Raw genomic sequence first — 22,709 nt, 5'->3', positions numbered from 1 at the left:
TCCGGGATTACCTCACAGACCTCTCGCTGGTAGTCACAACGATTACCATGGTCACCAAGGAAGAAAGCCGAGGCCTCGAATCGCAGCCATGCAAGTCCTGCGACCGATGTCGCAGCCGCAAGGTTCGATGTATTAGTACGTTCACACGGTGTACCAAAGGGCAAATACTCCATATGTGAAATGCACTTCTCACCGTCTGGTATTAGTGATCCCTGGACAGAATTCTCGATGCACCCATTGCGCTGTAAGCCCAAGATCGACAATCTCAGAGGTTGACACACTGACACATGGTCGATGCATCGCCGTAGAAGCGAAATGAGGCCTGCCATTTTACCCAGAACAAGCGTAAGCTTAGGGTGAAACACTCAGCAGTGAGCTGTAAGTGTTCATCTCGACGCAAAAGTGGTTGCATCGATCTAATAATGCTGGATCACAGTGACATGCAGAGGTAGTGGATCTCATGAACCCTTAGTCGATGACAGTGAACGGGTCATATCGCATGGAAATTCGCGTTCAGGGACCCCAATTGAAGGGGTCCCTGCGCAACTTGGGTTATCGCCCGTCTTTATGGATCGCATGCTTCAGAATCATGGCTCTACGGGAGTGCTCAGAGACAACTCCTCTCTGCTGATAGTAAGTCGAGAGGCAATTCATATGGGCATGATGTTCCGAAATACTGATCAAGCTTCTTAAAGGCCCCTGAGCACGATGGTAAGGTTCTTTAGTAGTGGAGATTGTTGCAATTTATGGACTGACATTTCCCTTGCGAAAGTAACTACATCCAGTCTTGCATTCTTTTCAGAGCGCCGAATTCGATCCCTATCTCATCGGCTGGGAAATGACCGGCTAAGTGAGCTGGTGGAGACGATCGAGTCTGTTATTCGAACCCGACTTCTTGCTCAGGGTCCGTCCTCGATATCCTCCATCACCTTCAGAACGCCCTCAGACATCGAGCATGTCCCGCTTGACAAAGCCAAGTCCTACATTGATTGTGAGTGCTTGTCAACCTCCTGGGCTTCGCATTCTCCTTTGCTAACCATTTGTTCATGAATTCGATGATCAGCCTATTTTCAACAGCTTCATCCGATATATCCCTTTCTGGACCGCCTGGACTTTGAGAACAAGGTCTTTGGTCCTGATCTAGCGACTCACCTGACCACAAGTCACGCTTTCACCGCATTGTATTACACTGTCATGGCACTGGGATGTCAGTATCATGAAGGTGGAGCTTTTGACCCGGGCAGCGGTAAAGCCTGGAAGCTTTTCCAGGTAGCCCTGGGCCTGATTTCAGACATCATAGCTCCGAGAGCGACTTTGATAAATCTTCAGGTAAGTGTCATTCATCCCTAGTACTGCACTTGAATGATCGAAGACTGAATTCCATGGTACAGGCGCTGGTCGCTATGGTAAGCAAATGAATTTCTCTTCTTAGAGAAGCTGGGTCCCGGACACACGAGGGAGAACTAAAAAAACTTCGCGCTCTGTCATCTAGTCCATTTTCGCGATGAGCACGTGCTGCCTTCAGATTGACGAAGTGCTTCTTACAGAAGCAACGCGAATGGCTCAATTATTAGGATATCACCGAGAGCTGGGCATCGGAGACTCCAGGCATAGGGCAACATGTTACAGAACCTTCTGGGTAGTCTACTTCATGGAGAAACAAATGGGGTTCAATTTTCAAAAAGGCTCGGTGAGTAGACTTCTCACAGCTGTTCCAAGATCCAAGCTTGACATTGTCAATGAGGCGTGCGCCAGCAAGTATTGACCAACGTACCCAGATGATTCCTGACTATGACATCGGATGTCCGATCCCTGAGGTCCCAGAGTCAATCACAGGGAACTGCAATTGGTTTCTTTCAGCGATCGGCTTCAGTCGAGTATTGTCCCAAGCTTACACATCGCTCTTCTCTGCAAGCGCATCTATACAGTCGACCGATTCCCTTCACCAGGCGATTGACATAATCGAGTCCCGCCTGGAGCGTTGGCGACTAAATATACCAGCGGAATTCAGACCTGGGAGACCGTTAGGCCGCAAGGAAGGTGGCACGTATCCATCTTCACATCTATCCTCACTTCAACATAGCTTCAAGATGATTGTCCTCCGGACCAACTATCACTACTACGGTTTAGTCATTGCGCTGGCCAGACTGAAGATGCACATTTGCAGACAAGATCAGTACAGTCAACAGGAGGAAAGCAAACGCCTACTCATGGACACAGCTCGTGCGATTGTGGAGGAAAGCAAGAACATTGAAATTGCGGCACACACACCGATCTAGTGAGAGAAAGAGACCCTTGATTCTGCGAAGAACATCCGAGATCAAAAATCACTGACCTCAAGAAACTGATGTAGCATTCTGGCCGTCCTTCCACTTGCCGCCTTGTTCATTCTGTTCGATTTCATCGTGCACAACCCGACGCATCCAGAGACGCGAGATAACCTGTCATTGCTGGATGTCGTAGCTGGTCATTTCAGTCTACTCGACTACAAATCAGGTGGCTTTCTGCCTGCGTCATTGCTCACTGAATTCGCTCAGATTGCAAGACAGTACGTCAGGGACTTTGCCTCCACATCGACTCAAGAGCCGCCGCCGCCGCCGCCACAGCAGCAGCTGCCGCATCAGCAGCAAGCTGAGGAATCCCTCGGTGGAGTCGACGTGGCACTTTCCTGGCCCTCGCAGACGGCTACTGAGGTACGTCGGTACTTATGAAGACATTGTATTGAGATGAAAAAGAAGCGTCATCAACCCAACAGATTTCGCTGACGTGAACCGGTTTCTCAACAGAACATGACTGATCTCAACAGGGAGGAAACCAGTGGCGATGGAAGTACAGATTATCGTCCGAACATCATGGAGACCTGGGAACCAAGAGACTATCTACACTACCCTGTCTCGCCGGAATTCGGCATGGCCGATACATCTACGATGGGAGCTCTCAATTTCCAGAGCTTGTTCGGATTCGTTGTGCCGGATTTTCAATGTGGCGATGAAGTATAGCTCAGTCATGAAACATGAAACCAAATCTGATCGTCTCTGGTGGGAATATTATCATGTACACTCTTCATTCTTTCGCCGGCGTCGCCGAAATGTGACACGTCAATAGTCTGAACAGGGAAATTGCTTGATCGGATGTAAGAATGCCAGGCGAGGCCCAACAACTCAAAAACATCCCGAGCAATCACAGTCGGGATAGAGTTTCTGACCAATAAAGACATGGTAGAAATGAGATAAGACGAAGTGAATGAGGGTATCCATCAAGGGATGAGTGGCACAACTGAGAAAGAAGGCTTCGGCGTAATCTGTCCACTTCAACCCTCTGAGCGCGCATGCTATGCTACTAAATGAAGAGGCCAAACTTGAAAAGGCACTGTGAATGCAAGCACTGTGGATGCAATAAAAATGAATTCGTTGCACGAACACAGAAGGTATCATAATCATACAATCGAAATCCGTTCTTCCCGTCGCATTACTGGTGTCAATTGCGCCAGCGCCCAATGCCAATGCGAAGAGCCTGGAAAGTAAAGATAGCAAGGTCGCGCTTGAAAACCAAAAATATGTACTTGGTCAAGGATGGTCATGGCCAAATCCATTATATACGCCAGCACCGTTGGTTGCTACAGCATCAGGGCTGGTCGCTGAACCGTTGGTCTGTGGGGAAGAGTCTGCGAGTGGCTCGGGGTCAAGGTGCATGCTGATGCAATCGAGCTCGAGGCCGCTGAGATGAGGGATCTGTGGGACGATGTCCATGAAATCGGAGAGCTATGGTCGTGGTTTCGATAAGCGGATATTCTGGACAGATCAGGAACCAAATTTGAAACTCACCTTGACCCAGAAAACATGCTCTAAAGCGAAATACTTTGGTCTGGTCTCGCAATCCAATCGCATAATGTCACCAAAGGACGCACTGTGGTACCTAGGGTCGTCAGTATACACCAGCATCCGCCGTGTACACCGCCAGAGGTTCATTCGTTGAGTTTCAGTGGCTTTTCGCTTCTCCCAGCTGGCATCTGTCAAGGGAAACATCATTGAGTTAGCCTGGCCTCTTTGGAGAAAAAGATGAACAGCATTGGCGTATCTCACAGTCAGAAAGCTGAAAGTCATTCGTAGCCAGCAGGGGGGCCACCAAATAATTAGGGATCCACTTCTCGTCGGCGACCTCAACCGCACAGCCGGCGTCAAGCTGCCGGGTCACAACAGTGACCAAAGGCAGGAAATTCTTGAGCCACGAGTGACTTCGAGCGCGGGGATCATGCGTTCCGACAAGATAGGCAGAAGCCCGAAGGCGACCTGGTAGGGCATCTCGACGTCGTTGCTCCTCGGCCTCCTGTTCACGTCGCAACTTGGCCACCCGCTCCCTCTCAAGCTCCAACTTCTTCAGGCGCTCGTCCTCTGCTTGTCTGGCACGGCGCTGTTCCATCTCGAGGCGCTTGCGCTCTTCTTCTTCAGCCTTCTCGCGGGCAGCCCGTGCATCCCGTTCAGCTTGCGCGGCTCTTTCGACTTGCGCAGCTCGCTCTGCCTCTGCCGCTTTTTCGGCTTGCGCAGCTTGCTCTGCCTGTGCAACTCGTTCGGCCTGAGCAGCTCGTTCGGCCTGAGCAGCTCGTTCGGCCTGAGCAGCTCGTTCGGCCTGAACATCGCGCTCGGCCTGCGCCGCTCGTTCGGCTTGGGCATCCCGCTCAGCTTGTTCCGCACGTTCAGCCTCCGCCTTCTCCTTGGCCAGTCGAGCCCGTTGTGCCTCTGCTTCAGCTTCAGCCTTTGCTATACGAAGCTTCTCCATGGCAAGGCGTTCCTCCTCCGCCTTCCTCGCCTCCATTTGACGTCGATGCTCGCTCACCATTTCAGCTCGCGCCTTCTCCTTGGAGGTTTCGGATAGAGAGCGGTGTTCGGAGACAGGGGGCGATGATTTTGGCTCACTGACTTTGTCAATCAGGTCGCGTTCTTTCAATTTGTGTGGCAAGACATCTTGAGAGAGACGTGAAACTTGTTCCGATTTGAGAGACGAAGCAGCTGGTTTCTTCGACGTCTCAGTAAGCTTGCGGTGGGTCGTCTCGGGGGTCTCCTCCTTAGGCCGAGGCTGCTGGGCTTTGTGCCCGTTCACCTCTTCCACCTTCCGGGGTGTTCCATTTGTGAGATTAGACGCTTTCTCCTCAGCCAGCACACGGCGCTTCTTCTTCCGCGCCTCCGGTGACAGACGATCGTCACCACCTCTATCACGTGATCGAGATCTCTCAGGCGAAGTGTCCGTACGAATGCGTTTTAGGGAAAGAGAAGAGTCGGGATGGCTTTCTTGAGGCCGCACATTTTCTTCGTGGCTGGAAAGAGAATCTTGGGCAGCCAAGCTTGGTCTCCGATCCCCGTCCTGCGGCCGACGTCCAGCGATAAGACGCCTCTTACGGACTTCATCGGTCTTGGCAACACCACTAGATTCGCTGCCTCGCCGAACAGAAGTCGCATGTTTGGCTTTTTTAGAATCAGGGCGACTGGAATCATGATCGGAACTGGCGAGAGCATAATCGTGCGGGTCTCGCCCATCCCGTGTTTCGTGTGAAACAGCCTTGGGGCGGCCGCTGGGAACTGCGGCTTTCTTTTCTTCACGACGTTTTTCCTTTGCAGAGATGTCATGATCCTTTGGTAGTCGTTGACGGTTGGCGTTGGGGCTCGCGTCGTTTGGTCGTTTGGTGCGTGGAACGGGTGAGGATGAGTCTCGCCGACCATTGCGTTTCTCATCCTTGTCCGTAGCACGGGCTCGGCGGGGAGAGGATCCATCCTTGCGTCCCTTTCCCGGACCAATGTAATTCTCATACGCCTTCTTGAGTATGTCGTATTCCTCTTCCCAATTCTCTCCCTGTCGAGATCGGGAGAGTTCGTAATACGTCTTGTCTTCAAAAAGCCGCCGCGTGGGATCAAAGCCCGGCTGACCAAGGATGAGTTGAATGCTATCCATGTTACCCCGACCGATTGCAGCGAGCATGGGGGTATTGTATCCAGGCTTGTGGCCGGACCCCCGAAGCGGGTTCGGATCAGCATCAGCGTCACCGATGGCATACATCAAGGAGAGGACGTCGAAGTGGCCTCCTTTGGCAGCGGCAATGAGAGACGCGTTGTCGGCCTTTTGAAGTATGTTCAGAATGCTGACCACGCCCTGCTCATCGCCTTTGGCCGCAAATTCCCGCAGATTCTCGGAAGTCGGCTGCGTCCACAGGAGATCATTTCGCGTGGCCTCACTTCGTCCGGTCTTTCGCCGGCCAGTGGTGCTGGCCATCGGGGGTGGGCTTCGCGAGGGACTGGCAACAGATGCCCGACGGGATCGAGGAGGCCGATCAGGTGCCGCCTGCTGCTCCTCCGAGCGTCGACAAGGGCGAGAGTTGGCCTTGGCATCCGCTAACATCTTTCGTATATCGTCATATTCGTCATCCTTGAGGTCCGTAGGGACCAACTCATAGGGCTCATCACCTGAGGCATTCACAGTCCGAGGGTTCGCACCCGCTTCCAGTAGAAGTTTCACAACCTCCACGTTTCCATTTTCCACCGCATCGATCAATGGCGTGTCCTTGTCGATGTTCTTCGTGTTGATTTCGCAGCCCGCATCCAGAAGAAATTTGACAATCTGCTCCTCGCCATTGAGAGAGGCGACTTGCAGAGGGGTGTTGCCTGCGTTGTCCGGGACATTCAAATCCTCCGGTCGTTCATTGTACCGCAGAACTACCTGATCGAACTTGCGGTCTGCGCAAGCGCGCGCAAGGGGGGTGCGGCCACTCTTGTCTCGCAATTTCTTCGTGCCCAGGTGTCTCGAGGCCGATGCACCCACACTGGATCCGGGCTTGCGAGCATGTGCGCTAGGGAGCGGCGAGCTGCTCGTTGACGAAGAATTTGACACTCGGTCCTCCGAAGTTTGTCGTGGGAAACCAGTGATTAAAGGCGTGGGAGCTTTCTTTTTGGCGGCGACGTTTGATCCGGATGCGGAGCGGTGATGGGACGGTCGTCCAGGTGAAGCCGAACGAGAGCTTGCAGGCGGGCGTGACACACGGGTGTGACTCGGGTGCTTGATATCGCGGCTCTCGCTTCCTTGTTGACCACGATGACGCTCCCTCTTCTCGCCAGGGTTATCACTCACACTACGTTTTCGGTGATTGCGCGGTTTTCCAGGTTCAAGGTTGCCGCTGCTGACATCCTTCCTCACATCTTCCGGCCCCGATGGTCCTTCGTCGACCTTTTCCACCTTCACCACCGATGTTGGGGAGTATCCTCGATCGGTTGGGCTTCGCGCCCGTGTTGGCCGCTCGTCGTCATCATAATCCAGACGAGGTCTCTTCCGATGTGAGCTGTCGAGTCCGTCGACGGCTCGACGGTGAGGGTCATGGCGGATGGTCTTTCTTTTCTTTTCGGGGGAGAGAGATTCTCGACCCGATTGAATGATGGTCTCGGCCTCTGAATCTGCCTTGGGACTGAGGGGGTCCATCCCGTCCTTGTCCGCTGCTCCCATCGGGTGGTGCGATCCAGCGCTGTCTCGACGGGGTGAGGCGGTTTGAGTAGAGATAACCGGTTTCAGCGCGGTCGCTGCATCAGAAGTGGGGTTGGTGGTGGATGAGCGAGCAGGAGCGGAGGAGTTGGCGTTCGGAGGCTTCCGATCGGGAGACGAGGGTCGATCCCTCGACCGTGAATCGGCCTCGCCATCCTGCTTCACCACCGCGAGCGTATTGTTGCGACCGACATCCAAGGCAGCGGAGAGAGAGACAGGGTCAACATCACTCATAGCGATAGCACTCGATTGGAATAGATTCCGCTCGTCATTTTGGGAAGCACGCAACAGGTCTGTGCGACCGTTCGGAGACCAGCAACGCCAGCAGTAATGTGCAGACGCTGGTTACGATCCTGAGAGCGTACGGCGGGTGGGCAGATTCACGAATGCGAAGACTAGGAGTGGCGTTGAGTTGTCCTTTCGTTGGGTCACTAATTGAAACAGCAGACAGACACGGCTTTTCTTCGTAAGTATACGAGGATAGCACAGGTACTCCAGAGACCCCAAATTCGTCAACAGCGACCGTGAAAGACGAACGGTGGTGGTGTAGTGGTGGTGGTGATGATGATGCTGGTGGTGGTTGTGGCGGCCACGAGGAGGAAACGACTCGGGGAGAGCGTCAAGAGGGAGCAGGAATTGGTGACGGATGCAATTGGAGGGGGCGAGTCGAATGCGGAAGATTCGCAGGAAGAGACAGAAGAAGTACCCAGACCAAAAGAGATGGAAAAGAGATTGGTCGGCGGTGGATGGACCAGAACGGGTCAGAAGGTTTGAAGAGGAATGGAGGGAGTGGGAAAGAGGAGGATTTGGGGGAGGTGGCGCTGACGAGGGGATCGATTGAAGAAGGAAGCGGACGAAGAAGGGAAAGAGAGAGAGGAGAGGGAAGAGAGGTGAACAAGGAAACGGGGGGGGGGGGGTGGGCACTGGGCAGATCGAGCGCGGTGAATCATCGTCCAACAATTCCATCTTCAGGCTTGGACTTGGGGTCGGTGGACGGCTGGACAGGACCGAACATTGCGGGTTGGGGGGCGAGTGAACTGGTGAAGTAGATAAACGGTCGATGGTCGACGGCGTGAATACAGGTAGTTCGAGCTCTGTTCCGTCTTGCATGATGGCTCCAAATGCTGGACTTCTCCCGATACAAACTTGTTGTCATTCCCCTGTTTCACTGGGGAGGCAATGGGAAAGCGGAGACTGCGAAGACCCCGGCATATCGTCCTGGATGGTCTCGTGTGCAGGACGACGGAGAGACAGTGTTCGGGTTCGGGTACGACTCTAGCAACTGATAAGGATTCGAGTAGTACGAAACTCCCCAGAGTCGTAGTATCGGATGTAGTATGTCGTTAATGTACTGTTCCAGTAGATACCACTATAGGTAAGATGGTAGTGCCCCAATTGTGCTGTATCTACTATCTACTACTATATCCATTATCTACTCTCTACTACTATATCCATTATCTACGATCTCACTACTACCTCCTAGCAGGTACCAAGGTAGATACAGTAGATAAAGGCAAATGATCACTCAACCGTCAGCTCACGACAAAGATCAGTAGATATACCACACAGCCACAGCAGGATGGAGCCATGGACAGCCGCACGGCGAAAAGAGATGCTAGCTTCTTACCGGGGAAATGGTGATGGAATCGACCGCAGCTCACACAGTTCTGGAAGTCGGGGACTGGAAAGATTACACTTCGAGGGTGATGGGGTGACGGATCAGCGCCATGATTTGAATGATGACCGTATGCAACTCTGCATATGGCCATGGACTGAGTCTCATGTTGCAGGCACCAAAGAAACATACGATTTGTCCGAGTCCTCGACAATACCGAAGACGCAGCTGCGTGATTACGTGATAGGTAAAAGTAGTAGTACCTGATAGTAGTAGTTATTAGCATTCAGCCGTCCTCCGCCCGCTTGTTTAGAGCTCTTGCGAGTTGCGAACCCCCAAGCTTCTCCCTGCGCAATCCACACTGACACAGTCACATACATAAGCCCAAGGGTACCTGTACCTGGCGACCAAGATACTGTCTTGTATTGAAGTATCTGTTGTCAAGTTTTGTCAACCGAATCATGTGCCACTCGTCGAAACTCGAAAGGGAGCGGATCGGCTCGCATCAGGGATGTTTGCCCTGTTTGACTCATCACACAGTAGAACATGAGGTTTCAAGACACAGTAGGACTCTCCAATCTCCACGTTTTCCCTGTGCAGGGCCAGCCTCTCTCTGTAAGGTGGCGATCGAGCTCGATGCGGCCATTCAGCATCCGGCCTGGTCCCTATCGCTTGTCACTCATCAGTGATCACTACTATCGGTCTTCAGAAGTCGCGAGCCGAAGTTCGCCTCCCGGTCCCATTGTGGAAATGGGTTATGGTGATCCCCGCCACATCAAGTAAACAGTCATGCAGTCCTTACAATACAGTACCTACTCCCTACATAGGACATATGTAGGTAGTATGTAGGTACTACTACCACCTACTTCCTCCTTAACTCGAAAGCTAACTAGAGCATTGGAGCAATGGACACTTGAAGGTGCACCTCACTCCAGAATCCGTAGTGAGATGATAGCACTACTACGGTCCGTAAGTTTAGTACTACTGTTACTCCGTCGGCAACTTGGACCCGATTTCGTGAATCCACGACTGTAGGTGAGAGTCACATGCCTAGGTTGCCCACCCATTGATTTCCCACAACGGAATCCGCTTGAGTTCTCAACTTGTCGAGCTTTTCTCGAGTCGTCGCCTGCGCCCCGTGGCTCGTCGAGGTCCACTTCCCACTCAACCCACTCTCGGCGGCTGGAGCAACCAAGCTCGATCAGTTGGAAGCTGGCGGGAGCTCCGAGGGGAAGTCGGCCCAAGTACCACCGTACAAGGGCTGCAGTGGGTGCTGTTGAGTGGGTTGTCGACTCCGGAGTCCTCAGGAACGAACTATTCAACGTGAACTCGGTCTAGTCCTCGAGGCGAAGAAGTGGAAACATGATTACCTGGTGGATGACGCCCATGGCCACTTGATGGATCTACAGATGGCAATCCCACTTCAGAAGTCACACTTTCACACTTCTTTGGACTCTACAGTCTACACTCTACAGTCTACAGGGATGATGATGCACAGGACTGTACTTGTACTTTGTACCATCGCCAGGTCCCCCCACTTTCGGACTGCTGCTCTTTCGGTCCCGTTGTGTTCTGGTTCTGCCCCCAACTCCCGAGGTCTCCAGGCCCCCGTCTCCAATTGGCCTGTCATCGTCAACGTGAACGTGAACGTCCGTCAACGGTGGTGTCTTCATTTAGCGTGAAGTATACACTTGATGCGTCGCCAATCGAAGTAAGGTGACTCGGTTGGGCTTGCTTCCGCACTCGACTCAATTTGCACATGCAAGGAGCCACCTGCATCATGCCCGACGTTTTGTCGTATGTCGACAAAGCCTTGAATACAGCACACATGGACGCGGTCGATGCGCTGCGCGCGTTCTTTCTCCTCGCTGCTGCTACGGTACGGCCACCAAAGTTGCGCCTCATCTGTTTCCGACGGGACTGCGATTGTTCGCGCAAAGAGCTAATCAAGGTCAACTTCAACAGACAATTTCCATCAGTCTCCCTTCCTCGCTACGAGATCGATTCCTCCTCTATGGCCCGCGCGCGACAACCACTCCGCCAGACGCACAGGCCGATGGTGCCAACTCGTCTCGACCAGACGCGCAATCTCCAAAAGAGTCTCAGGCGCAAGACTCTCCTTCCGGAATCGGGTTTCTAGACTACCTCGCGACCTGGCAGGTGCCGCATAGCTATTTCACCCAGTTCTATGTCGCCTCCATGGCATCTTCGGTATTCTGGGCAATTCAATTATGCTGCCGCGGACGTGTCTTCCAATGCATTGTGTCGCGAATTAGTGAGGAGCACCTGCACCAGTCCATGACCCTGACGCAGGTGCTCATCTGTTGGATTCTCCTCGCGATTCAAGGCTCTCGGCGGTTGTGGGAATGTCTCATTTTCGCCAAACCGTCGACCTCGAAAATGGGAATTGCACACTGGCTGCTTGGCGTGGTGCATTATATCGCAGTGGGCATCGCTATCTGGATTGAAGGATCAGGTATGGAGAACAAGGCGCGCGAGAGACTCCCCAAGAGCTTCTCCCTTGACAAGATCAAAGATCAAGCCTGTGTTTTTGTTTCTAACATCTCCTCGATTTGTAGGCGCAATCCTCACATCGAGTCTCACCCTGGCCGATTTCCAATTCACAAACGCTCCGTCGTTGCGAACGTTTGCCTGCGTCCCGTTATTCCTCATTGCGTCTGGACTCCAGCACGACTGTCATCACTTCCTCTTCTCGCTGAAGAAGTATACACTGCCGGATCACCCACTTTTTCGCGGAGTCGTGTGTCCGCATTACGGGGCCGAATGTGTCATCTACCTGTCTCTTACATATCTTGCCGCGCCTCCCGGGCAAGTCGTTAATAAGACCATGCTCAGTTGTCTGATCTTTGTGGTGGTCAATCTGGGGCTGACGGCGCAAACCACCAAGATCTGGTACATGCAAAAATTTGGTCGGCAGGCGGTGCAGGATCGATGGTTGATGATCCCGTACGTCGTCTAGTGATCGGTCAGCAACCTTGATCCATCATGGCTCCGACCCCATCGAGCTCGAGTCACGGAGGTCAATTGGCCAACCGGGCGGGGAGCAAGCTTCTCTCGAAATATACATGAGAAGAGACCCAGGGGCAACATTGAGCAAAAGAGTGAGCCTGATACGCATCAGTGCAGGATCGTTTGGGATTTCCGTCCAGGCGCACCCTATGTCTTCCCACCCAAAACTTTCAGAGCGTTGCCCATCTTAGCCACTTTCAAGACATCCCGATACGTCAAGCTCGTCCTCGTAGCTCTCTCATAAGATCCTCTCGCAAAGCCATCCCGGACCCCCAACAAGTCCCAATTACAAATCGTATCTGGTCCCAAATCCTCATCGGCCACCTTTTCCGCAATTCCATGCAAATACCCCGTATACATTTCGCCACGAGTCACCAACAAACTCCTCGGCTCCTGCAGAATCCTAAACCGGACCTGGGCACGATCCACTCGTTCTCGGGCATCGCCATCTTCCCCAGCACTCTCCAGCTTTTTATCATAAATATCCAAGACAATCGGCGCTCCCAAGCTCACCGTCGCCACGAGCGGATAATACGCCGGTCCGTCTTCATGCGGCATGATCCCCTGACCCGGTCGGTACTCATTGATGAGGACGTGGTTTGGCGCGGCGTGCGGAGACTCGGCGAAGATGCCCAGCTCGGTGAATTTGGGCTCGATGACGGGGTAAGTGAGCCAGGGTGGAAGGGCGGCGGAGAGGAGGGTGTTGGTCTTGGTCAGAGACGAGGGCCAGGTTTGGAGTCGTCGGTGGGTCAATTGAGTCCAGCGCGGCAGTGGTGCGTGTGAGATCTAGATGGGGGAGAGAGAAGATGGGTTGGTTCAGACTTTAGACTAGGTAGTTTGAGGACTGTGTGCCCGTTGTGCAGGGCAATGGAGTTGATTTTGCCTCCGTTCAACGTGTCAAGCTCATCGGTGTTTCAATTTTCAACTGGATGCTGGGTTCAGGTGCGTCCTGGTACTTCCGACGTTGAGTGGTTGGTCGGCCTCCCATCTGGCTTCCAGCCTGTTGAGGGTGGTGCTATGAACTACATGTGTCTGTTCTGGAGCTTCCTGGTTGGGATTGTGCGCTGGCTTCGACGTCCAATGTCGCGAGATTGGTCTCTTTGCGTGGACAAGAGGATAGATAGTAAGGGAGGATGCACGCTTACCTTTCGAAGAAATTGATCCTCTTCCTCCTCGGTGATGAAATTGGGAATGTAATACGCATCATTGGGGAGGGACACGATGCGTGCAGCTTGAAGCTTTTCCGAGATCGCCATCATCGACGCAGCCTGAGCTGAATGGCCTCTGTGTAGAAAGGCACGATAACAGATGGAGCACCAGGTAACGATGATAGATGGTAAGATTCGTTCTGTCAGTCCAGCCTGCGGTTGACCGTGAGAGGGAAAGGCAGGGTGACAAGCCCGGCAATGTTGGTACCAAGAGCACGTCAATGAATATATTTAAGACCTGTCTCTCGACAAAAAGAATTCACCATTGCTTCTTCTCTCGGTAAACTCAAGTGGGAGGTGTTGTCCAAAAAAAAGACGACTTCAAATTCCCCCACACTCATTCATACCGTGGTTGTCACTTACGTCGTGCTTGTTCTTCCGTCTTCTCTGCCTGAGGCCACAGGGCCAACACCCCCCCACCCGGTATCGCCAGAAACGCCCGCCGGAAAAACCTCATTGTTTTCAAGTCCGGCGAGTCGTCAACCTTGCAAAAAGAGAAGTTAGAATTAGCAAGGATCTTTCTTGCATTGTTTTCCTTGAAAAACGTATTCCAGTTTGCCAGGAATCCATATGGCTCCCAAGAATAACGCCAAGGGTGGTGACAAGAAAGGCGCTGCCGCCAAAGGCAAAGGCAAAGATGCCGGTGCCGACGACAAGGGCAAAGTAAAGGGCGCACAATCGATCAATGTGCGACACATTCTGGTCAGTACTGGAGTCAACATATTGGAGCTGTGAATATTCCAGAGAAAGAGGGGATTCTTTTCGAGCTTAGCATGCATCATTATACCCTCGCCGACAAGGGTTTCGCTTCCTCGGTGGATCGCGGTTTGAAAGAGTGTATCGACGAGGGGGAAAGGCAGTCAATGACAACCAAAGGTTCCTGATACTGACTGGGCCGATGTGAATCTTCCAGTGCGAGAAACATGCCAAAAAGGAAGAAGCTCTTGAAAAGTTGCGGAACGGGACCAAATTCGACGAAGTAGCCCGTGAATTTTCTGAAGATAAGGCTCGACAAGGTACGTGTAGTATATCCCCCAAATTCTCTCCCAATCCACCCCTTCTTCTTCTTCGAAACCGAGACCGGCAGAAACTAGAGACAAATACTACAGAATAAAAGACACCCTATTTGCTCTACCACCTTCTCCTTTTTGATAATCACTGCTGAGAATTCTTCTGACCTCACCTTATTTCCAGGAGGATCGCTCGGGTGGAAGACGAGAGGGGATCTGGATCCCGCGTTTGAAAAGGTGGCCTTTGAGCTGGAGCCAAGTACGACTGCTAAGCCCAAGTACCAGGAGGTCAAGACGGGCTTTGGTTATCATATCATCATGATCGAGGGACGAAAGTGAGCTGGGCTCTGTGCAGGCAAAGCTCGAGGTAGCAGACTAATGGCATCTCATGACCAAACACATGCTATTTCAGTTTCAAGGCAAGAATATCGAGACTCTCGGCGGCTTGGTTTGATATGCGATGTTTGATATGTACTATATAATGGTGACATGACCCTGTCGCACAAAGGGATGTGTATCACTACCAGTGGAGGACGGTCTCTGAAGAGGCTGAGATCGTCTTACTCCGTTTTCTTGGCCGCTTCCAGACGAGCCCGTTCTTTGGACCTCTTTTCCTGTCTCTGCACCACTGCCTCGGCACCGATTCCGCCAAAGACTAGTGCAATGCCCAGCCACTGGCCCGGTTTCAGCGAATGACCAAACCAGAACACACTCAACAGCATTGTCAGCATCTTGCGAGTCACAGTCACAGTGACGAGCAGAAGCGACGAGAATCGGGACAATGTGTAGAAAATAAACAATTGGCCAACGGCTCCGCAGGCGGCGAACCCAAGCACGTGTTTCAGTGCCTCGGGGTGTCGTGACAGGAAAGAAATGGCCGAGGACAGCTCTGTCTCTGTGGATGGCGGAATAGGGATGGGCAGGAGGTTGTGCAGAATACCACTCTGAGAGAGCTGGGGCATGATCAGAAGGTATGCGGTTGTCAGGGCGGTCGACAAAACATTCTGCGCAACCATCATTTGGGGACCGGTGAATTTGGTGTAGAGTTTGGGAGAGGTGAAGACGTGATCCTGCGTCGTGTTGGTCAACCCATCCAGGAGCAGGTTAATCGAGAGGAGGAAGATTCCCCATGCCGAGGAACCGGATTGCTTGGCTGCGGATGCGGCCACCTTCTTGCTTGTGCTCGGGTGGTGGAGAGTAAACGTTGCGACTCCGAGAGTCACCAGCAACACGACCATGTACTTGTACAGCGGATACCGCTTCCGGAAAATCGTCAAGTGGAGGGCCATGACCGGCAGCAATTTGCATGACTTGGCCAGAATGAAAGTCAAATAGTCAATGTGCGCAAGACTGGCGTAGCCAAAGGGCGAAGCCAGTGAAGACGAGATGCTGACGAGCAACAAGGGGAAGAGAATACGGCGCGTGGGGAAGATCGAGGGTACGTCTTGACCCAACGGAGTCGAGAAGAAGAGGTACAGAAACCCGGTGATTGCAGCAAAGGTAGACTGGATTGTATTCAGGACGAGGGAATACGTCCAGCGCTCCGTCGGGGGGTTAGGCTCGGTGGTCGTGGCAGGCCGAACGGGGTAACTCGTCGTCGTGATTGCTTCTTGGAGGACTCCCCATGATAGGCTGTGCAAATGGAGTCTTGGTCAGTGAACTGATTCCCGAGGTCAAACCGAAGCAATTCATTGTCCACGCTTGTCAAAGACGACTTACAAGGCTGCATATATACCGAGGACACAGATGAACAGCTGCATCAAGCCGGGGCTATCGGCAGTTGGTTGAGCGATGGGGACCGGCGCCTGAGACGGAGCTTTGCCATTGGCGATTGCTGAATGGGATAATTGCCCATTTGCAGTATTTTCTGTAACTCTTGGCCCGTCAGGGTGCGACTGCATCAGTTCCGACGAGGGACTGCGCTGAAGTGGCATCGTTTGTTTTTGGCGACCCATTGCGACTGGTGAAGGAGATCGAGCTCGATACCAGAGAATGCAAATGCAAGAAGGTAAATATGAATTAAACCCGAATTGACGGTCAAAAGAGCAGAAGCAAAAAGTTGTGAAACAGAAGTTGCAACCCAGACCCTTATCCGTGAATTATAACAGTCAAATCGCTCTGCTCGCGAGGGTAGAGAAAAAAACCACAACTTATGCGACAAGATGATGCCATGTGTTCACAGGGTTTAGCCTTTTGCATTTGTTGGCCTTATCGATTGTCGATCGCCCCACCGGAGAGTCCTGAAGAATGTCCTAATAATAAGTTGAGACATTCGCAATCTCAGTGTCGCCTGGACATAGTGTTCTGAGGAGTGGCTTCTTCTCAAATTCGAGTGGTCATTTGGGATGCTTTCCGTTTATTCAACGCATCTTCGTTGTTCCAAGGTCGCTATGTTCAAAATTTCTACATCAAATAAACGATGTGTCGAGTCGTGGACTGATAAACACGAGCTTCAAAGGCGGTCTTGGTCTTGTCTCCGGGTAAACGTCCAACTTGAAGGCGGTGGGCCCCTCCCCACGGAATAATTGAGCCGCGCATTTGGTTGCGACGGAGAAAAAATCGCGGGACAGCTATACGTTTAACGAATCCAAAACGAACTATACCTCGCGGATACGATCACGTCTTGGCCCAGAACCCACAATTCACACAGAATGTCACAATTGAATCCCTCGGCCCTCACGCGACTCATCGAGTCGCAATCAGCCTCAGACGATCCTCAGGCCGCAACAACCATTCAAATCCTGCATAATCTCCAGCATCAGCACCTCTGGACCTCACTTCAGACCCACGACATTGTCACAACATCAGACAGCACAGTTGAAAATCCTCAAGATACCCCTCGGACCTTGATCTCCGGTATCCCGCCCCATCGCGTCTATACTCATCCCGACGAGCAGCTGTACATGCTTGAGAAGAGCATTACAGAGGATGATCTTCAGCCGGAGAGAATGTTCGTGATACCCACCGCGCAAGGACAGAAATGGAGTCTTCGGCGAATGGCAGTTGCGTTCGATGCATTGGCGTCTCTGGAGAACACTGTCACCGAGGACGCAGAGGTGGCGCGGGGGTCTGCAGACTCGGGGAAGGTGGAGAAGCTCGACGAGTATTACGAAAAGAAGCGGGAGGCCCAAGTCACGAAAGCATGGGGTACCAGGCGCGCTTTGTTGGCAATGACCAACAGGGATATGGGTGGAGACGGTACTGTCGTCTATTACATCGTTCAGGAGGGTGAGGTCAAGCCCAGACAGAATTGAGCGAGGCCGTACGGGAGACGGTTCGGTTCATCATATCTGTGCAATCTAGTGAGGTGGCGGACCTTCCTCATGCGCAATTGGATGCGCATCACACAGAGGAGAATCAATCACTTCGCATGCGAATGCGAGAGTTACTGTGGCAAAAAATCTAAGGGGAAATCGGACACGAGGGCTCACGTTGAAGCTATGTACAAGGCATTAGGATACGCAATCACCTCCGGGTATATCCTTGGACCACGGTGCAATGCAAGAAGCTGATGAAAAAGACGGAAGGAGGAGAAGAAGAAGAAGAGGAAGACAAAGCTGTGGAAAATCGCTTCACAGAGACCGCGAATTATCTTGAGGCGGGCGATCGTCAGATTTGAGACATCTCAGGTCAAATAGTCTTGACTAGGTGGCCTTGAAGCTCGCTCTTGCTCGTGACGACAGCTGGTGCAATATCGGCCATACCATTCCTTGATGTTATCCGCATTCTTGCCAAATAGGCTCTCCACCTTGGCGGCCTGCTGAGCCTCGTTACCTGCGCTACCTTTACCGTCGCCGAGGAGAAGCTCAATCTGGCGACAGCGCCGGACCTCTCCACGAAGCCACCGCTGCCATTCGCTTTCGATAACTTCCTTCTCAATGCGGTTGACAACGCGTAGGCCAACTAGAAGGTTGTGTCTGTAAACGCCGAGCCGTTCCCTGGTATCCAAGAACCGCTTTGTTGCACTTTGCGCCACTGCCTCGCGCGGATTGGAGGCGCTCAATGATAGCGGAAGTTCCGAGTGCCGAAGACTGTGCTCATTGAAGGCACTGAAGCATGTACTAACGTTGCCGTCATGAGGCCAAATCGTGGAGTTGGCAACTGCTTCATCTATGTCCCGAAGATAGATGGCTTTGGTCATGACCATATTCGGCTGAATACCAATCTTAGCCATCAAGTTGCGGGTGTTACGCTCGCGCCACCACTCCCGACTGTATTTTGACGTGTACAAGCCGTTCAAGAGTGCGCTCACCACGAGCAGTATAAGTATGACCTTGTGGGTGCTCAGAGTCTTAACAGACCAAGTGATGAGGCCAAAGGAAGACTGCATCAAGAATGACAATGCGCTTTCCAAGAACGACAGAACCGTCTCCATCACGAGGTGCGGCATCGTGCGGTGAGTGCGCTTTCGCGTCTCTAGCTTCAAGTTGCCGCCCGCACCTGTGAATTGTGACACATTATTCAGACGGCCGACATGGCCAAAGATGGTGATGGCTTTCTTGGTACGACTGTGTGCGCCAAGACGGCGTACTTGGTCACTGACCAAGTCCACAAGATCTAGTGCATCTTGTTCCAGATCGCCTTCTGCCCTTTGATCGATGATTCCTATCTTGCTGTTAGAACACTAGAATCATCGACTTGATAACAGAAATTGAAACTCACGTTGTATGCCGAATGGTGTCTTGAGCCATTCCACTTTATTGTAAATCGCTAACTTGCACTTGGACTTCGCGACAAAGGTAATCACAACCTTACTGACAAGACGGAAAGAGCGCCGGAGAGGAAGATGCCATGGTGTTCGCTTATCAGTAACAACGTAGCAGAGGTGATCATTTAGCACATCGATGATTTGATAATCCGAGATACTGTTATCCTGGGTTCGTCCTGCGCTCATAGGTCAGCATCAAACACAATCGAGTAGAAACCGATGGCGATTACCGAAAACATCCGTTGTCTGAATCTTGTACTGGAAATCTCTTCGCAGATGCCGAGCTTCTGTGCTGGCCCATGGCCCCTGTTTGATTTCTATGTACACACAGAAACAGGCAAATGTCAGCAATCAAATTATGCAGTGCATCATGCGGTTTTGGCTCAACTGACCTTGAGCTTCACGCTCATGCAGCAAAAGCTGCCAAAGGGCACTCTTATCTCCGAACAGAATATGGAAAAGCGCTTTAGCACTGATGTCAAGGGGTCTTTCGATTGCCAACTTCAGGTCGCCTTGAGGAGTGTATTCGACGGGCTGCGTGGGGAGTCGGAATTTGGGGTGATCTCGATTTCGGCCGCCTCTGCCGCCATCTATGTCCAGGTCTTTATCAATGTAGATGGGAAGGTGGATGTTATGGCCATTCTTGGCATCAATTCCAGATGCATTCTCTTCCCAGCTGTCGGCGCTCGATTGTCGGGCCTGAACGTTGCTCTCCATCTTGATAAGCTCCCTGATGATTCCTTCGAGTGTCATCTGCTGTACAGCTATCGATGCCTGAATCAAAAAATTGAGGCGTTTCTGCAGAAGGCGCAGGGGCTCCAGGAATGTTTTCACCGTGATTCGTCCAGGCGTATCGCTGCCAAGAGGGGGTATCAAATGGAGGAAAAGGAAATCGCAGTCACGCCCTGAAGCAGCCGTTACTTCCTTGATACCGTCTAGTGCAACACTAGTGGTCAAAACGAGACCGAAGTGGTGGCTGTAGAAATAAATGTTGTGGGTTGTCACGTATGCTCGTCCAGGGAATTCTTGCTGCTCATTTGGGCTCCAAGTGGCTCGGAAGACAAGGACCAGGGGTTCGTCCCTTTTGACATCAGGGAACAGCAAGCGGAATTGAGCATCTTGGATCTTCAACTGTTGTGGATAGCCACATGGGTACTCAGGCTCTGAGATCATAGCTCGTGCTGCTCGGTGAATCTTGGATGCGTCTTCACCATCGAGGCTCACAGTCTGTCGATGACGCGGGCCCGAGGGTTGCCATGGTGTCCCAGATGCATCTGGGACTTCTGCCTGGGCCGCGATTTTTCCTCCGTCAGATTCACTCATCACCGACGACGAATCGTCGTGGCTTGAAGACTCGGCCTTTTCACCATTCGCATAATTTTGCTCCCGCTGGAACTTGTTGATGAAGCTCCAATTGGAGGTTCCCCATAAGTTGGCCATCATGCCGCTGGGCATACCTCCTGTACTATCTGTAAGACCAAGTCCGATTCCTCGTTCGCTACTCACCACCACAGCGGCTTTGCTCATGCTTGTGGGTGCTGGGGGGTTGGCAAGCGTAGACGGCGCGAGGCTTAGACCGAAATCGTCTGGACTACTTGAGCTTCGACCTCGGCCGCGCTCCACGTCCTTGATATTGGCCGCAGCGGCGCCTCCATATGGGAGCAGGTTATGACTGGCGGAAATAAGACTAGCAATGCCGCTCGCAGGACCGGGGATTGACGGGGAGCTTGGAGCAGCATTGTTCGACTTGCGATGTATATCCAGCTTTTGAATAATTCGAGCCGTGTGATCTCTAGCATGCTCCCGGGCAGATGTCTCGATGTCTATGCCTGTGAGCCTTCGACTCGAGAAGTCGGTGCTATTCCGCATGGCAAGACCGTCGCGATCAGGAATTGAAAGCGTCGAGCTTCTTTCAGGGTGAGATGGCTCGTCGCTTAAGATTGGCGTCAGAGATTCACTTGGATCTGCGGTAAACTCAGGCGCAGGAGGCTGAGAAATCGAGAAAGCTGGGTCTTGAACAGTCATTTTTCCCGAGATGGAGAGATCTGTGCTCGCTGGGTTTTCAAGCGCCTTTTGTTTGGCGGCTTCAAAAGCGCCTATCCACTCCATTAGCTCCTTCTGAGTTTCCGCTTGTAGAGTGATACTGTTATTTTTCGTCTTCACTTGGAAGCAAAATCTTCGCTCCTCCTGGAAGGCAGGTCGTACACTGCATAGTAGCACGCCAATTCGTTCACTCTCTTCAACTCCACCAGTACGCGAGCCTTGCACAAGACAACCAAAAATGCCATTCTTCAAGAATGCCCAGCGCCTGACCCACGCAGTGCGACTGGGTCTTCCCGAAACCGTGCGCAAATTCAGCCATCCTTGCTTTTCAGGTCGAATCTCTTTGCCCACATCCAGCGTGGAAAGGGGTCGCGAGCTCAGATATGGTACCGTGGAGGTTGAATAATCTTCGAGTTCGCGGGGCGGACGCGCTATCATCTCCGCAGCTTCTTCGATCTCCTTTCTTGTAGACAGAAGCTCACGTTTGGCCGATCGGTCGCTCGCTTCCATCTCATGAACCCAGCCCTTGACACGGTCCATCTCGCCGGACCACTTTGAGAATGTCGAGTGGTTGTTGTTGTGAAACATGCGGAACTCTCGCCATTGATCGAAAGAAATTCGAACGAGTAGTCGGTCAAGTGCATTGCGTACTTGAGGGGCCTGCACGGAGAAGTCCAAGGACGCCCTCAAGTATGCCTTGCGCGCCTCGTGAAGCTGGAAAGCCTCTTCTCTTAGGGCCGATGCTTCCTTTGACTTTGACTGAGAGGCGTATCGGGCTTGTAGATAGTCGTATTGCTTCTGCGCATGCTCGAGCACACGTCGGTTCTCCTAACACGAAGTTTAGCATGTCGCTCATCCCGAGGAGGCCTGTATGCGACAACTAAGTGAACGGGGCTCTGCGCACCTTGAAATGTCGCAAGTCCTCATGAATGAAGACGCGGATGGGCTCTGCTATCAGTGATTCGATCTTTTTCGTTGCCATCAACAACCCGGTCCAGAGGTCCTTGGATCCTTCCCCACTTCTCCTCATAGCCAAAAGTGTGTAATCATGGTCCACGATAGCCTCTGAGACGACCAGCGGGTTGGAATAAGACAGAAAACTGTTCACTACGCCCTCTATCGCGACGACGTCGGAGGCGAGCTTCGCGGCTGCTTTGGAGTATCCGTCCAGCCATCTTTCAATGAATTCGATCTGATCGCAGAAGTGGAGTGTTGTGGCACGGAAGGTCGGCGAGTCGAGCGCAGCCTCTTTGAGACCGACAGGGCTAGCTTTGTTGTCAGTACCGTGATCTGCTCCGCTATATAATGCTGCGGAGAGCGTGGATTGTCACTCACACCACGCTGACAAGCTTCCCGACCTGGGGTAACGGAGGCGATTGATTCGACATTTAGCACATGCCTTCCAATGCACACTTGATGCCAAAAACGCTTCTGCACGACACAATTATGTGGGGATATTTGACCTCCACGAGTTCCGGGTCTTCCACGAGCGTTGAATACGATCGGCAGAGGACTAATCGAAGCTTCTTGCATGCTCGTTAGCGTCGTGAACCTGCCGGCGAGTCTGCGGCGCTTCA

The 22,709-nt window shown here is 52.4% G+C and overlaps 9 protein-coding genes across 9 annotated transcripts; 5 read left to right on the top strand and 4 right to left on the bottom strand.

The window, feature by feature from the left end:
* Positions 1 to 2,090: 2,090 nt before the first annotated feature.
* Positions 2,091 to 2,999, top strand: N7539_007546 (uncharacterized protein; the record flags this gene model as incomplete). Its single annotated transcript, XM_056937147.1, has 3 exons — positions 2,091 to 2,278; positions 2,354 to 2,693; positions 2,787 to 2,999. 3 exons carry the CDS (start codon positions 2,091 to 2,093, stop codon positions 2,997 to 2,999), a joined length of 741 nt encoding a protein of 246 aa, XP_056787946.1.
* A 567-nt stretch (positions 3,000 to 3,566) lies between these two features.
* Positions 3,567 to 7,752, bottom strand: N7539_007545 (putative histone deacetylase complex subunit (Hos4); the record flags this gene model as incomplete). Its single annotated transcript, XM_056937146.1, has 3 exons — positions 3,567 to 3,761; positions 3,825 to 4,009; positions 4,083 to 7,752. The coding sequence occupies 3 exons, from the start codon at positions 7,750 to 7,752 to the stop codon at positions 3,567 to 3,569; spliced, it is 4,050 nt and encodes a 1,349-aa protein (XP_056787945.1).
* Positions 7,753 to 8,082: 330 nt separating this feature from the next.
* On the top strand, positions 8,083 to 8,292 carry N7539_007544 (uncharacterized protein; the record flags this gene model as incomplete). The annotated part of the gene is made up of 1 exon (XM_056937145.1): positions 8,083 to 8,292. One exon carries the CDS (start codon positions 8,083 to 8,085, stop codon positions 8,290 to 8,292), a length of 210 nt encoding a protein of 69 aa, XP_056787944.1.
* A 2,621-nt stretch (positions 8,293 to 10,913) lies between these two features.
* Positions 10,914 to 12,113, top strand: N7539_007543 (putative 3-oxo-5-alpha-steroid 4-dehydrogenase; the record flags this gene model as incomplete). Its single annotated transcript, XM_056937144.1, has 3 exons — positions 10,914 to 11,012; positions 11,099 to 11,609; positions 11,713 to 12,113. 3 exons carry the CDS (start codon positions 10,914 to 10,916, stop codon positions 12,111 to 12,113), a joined length of 1,011 nt encoding a protein of 336 aa, XP_056787943.1.
* A 197-nt stretch (positions 12,114 to 12,310) lies between these two features.
* N7539_007542 (uncharacterized protein) lies at positions 12,311 to 13,422 on the bottom strand (the record flags this gene model as incomplete). The annotated part of the gene is made up of 2 exons (XM_056937143.1): positions 12,311 to 12,949; positions 13,309 to 13,422. 2 exons carry the CDS (start codon positions 13,420 to 13,422, stop codon positions 12,311 to 12,313), a joined length of 753 nt encoding a protein of 250 aa, XP_056787942.1.
* Positions 13,423 to 13,941: 519 nt separating this feature from the next.
* On the top strand, positions 13,942 to 14,720 carry N7539_007541 (peptidylprolyl isomerase; the record flags this gene model as incomplete). Its single annotated transcript, XM_056937142.1, has 3 exons — positions 13,942 to 14,073; positions 14,285 to 14,387; positions 14,566 to 14,720. 3 exons carry the CDS (start codon positions 13,942 to 13,944, stop codon positions 14,718 to 14,720), a joined length of 390 nt encoding a protein of 129 aa, XP_056787941.1.
* Positions 14,721 to 14,941: 221 nt separating this feature from the next.
* N7539_007540 (UDP-galactose transporter HUT1) lies at positions 14,942 to 16,336 on the bottom strand (the record flags this gene model as incomplete). The annotated part of the gene is made up of 2 exons (XM_056937141.1): positions 14,942 to 16,013; positions 16,101 to 16,336. 2 exons carry the CDS (start codon positions 16,334 to 16,336, stop codon positions 14,942 to 14,944), a joined length of 1,308 nt encoding a protein of 435 aa, XP_056787940.1.
* A 696-nt stretch (positions 16,337 to 17,032) lies between these two features.
* Positions 17,033 to 17,635, top strand: N7539_007539 (uncharacterized protein; the record flags this gene model as incomplete). Its single annotated transcript, XM_056937140.1, has 1 exon — positions 17,033 to 17,635. The coding sequence occupies one exon, from the start codon at positions 17,033 to 17,035 to the stop codon at positions 17,633 to 17,635; it is 603 nt and encodes a 200-aa protein (XP_056787939.1).
* Positions 17,636 to 18,006: 371 nt separating this feature from the next.
* On the bottom strand, positions 18,007 to 22,520 carry N7539_007538 (uncharacterized protein; the record flags this gene model as incomplete). The annotated part of the gene is made up of 6 exons (XM_056937139.1): positions 18,007 to 18,986; positions 19,044 to 19,265; positions 19,320 to 19,406; positions 19,482 to 21,960; positions 22,037 to 22,397; positions 22,468 to 22,520. 6 exons carry the CDS (start codon positions 22,518 to 22,520, stop codon positions 18,007 to 18,009), a joined length of 4,182 nt encoding a protein of 1,393 aa, XP_056787938.1.
* Positions 22,521 to 22,709: the final 189 nt, after the last annotated feature.

This window comes from Penicillium diatomitis (genome assembly GCF_028827545.1).
Source record: "Penicillium diatomitis strain IBT 30728 chromosome Unknown utg000010l_segment0_segment0, whole genome shotgun sequence".
Lineage (NCBI taxonomy): Eukaryota > Fungi > Ascomycota > Eurotiomycetes > Eurotiales > Aspergillaceae > Penicillium > Penicillium diatomitis.
This window is presented reverse-complemented; position numbering and strand designations above follow the sequence as displayed.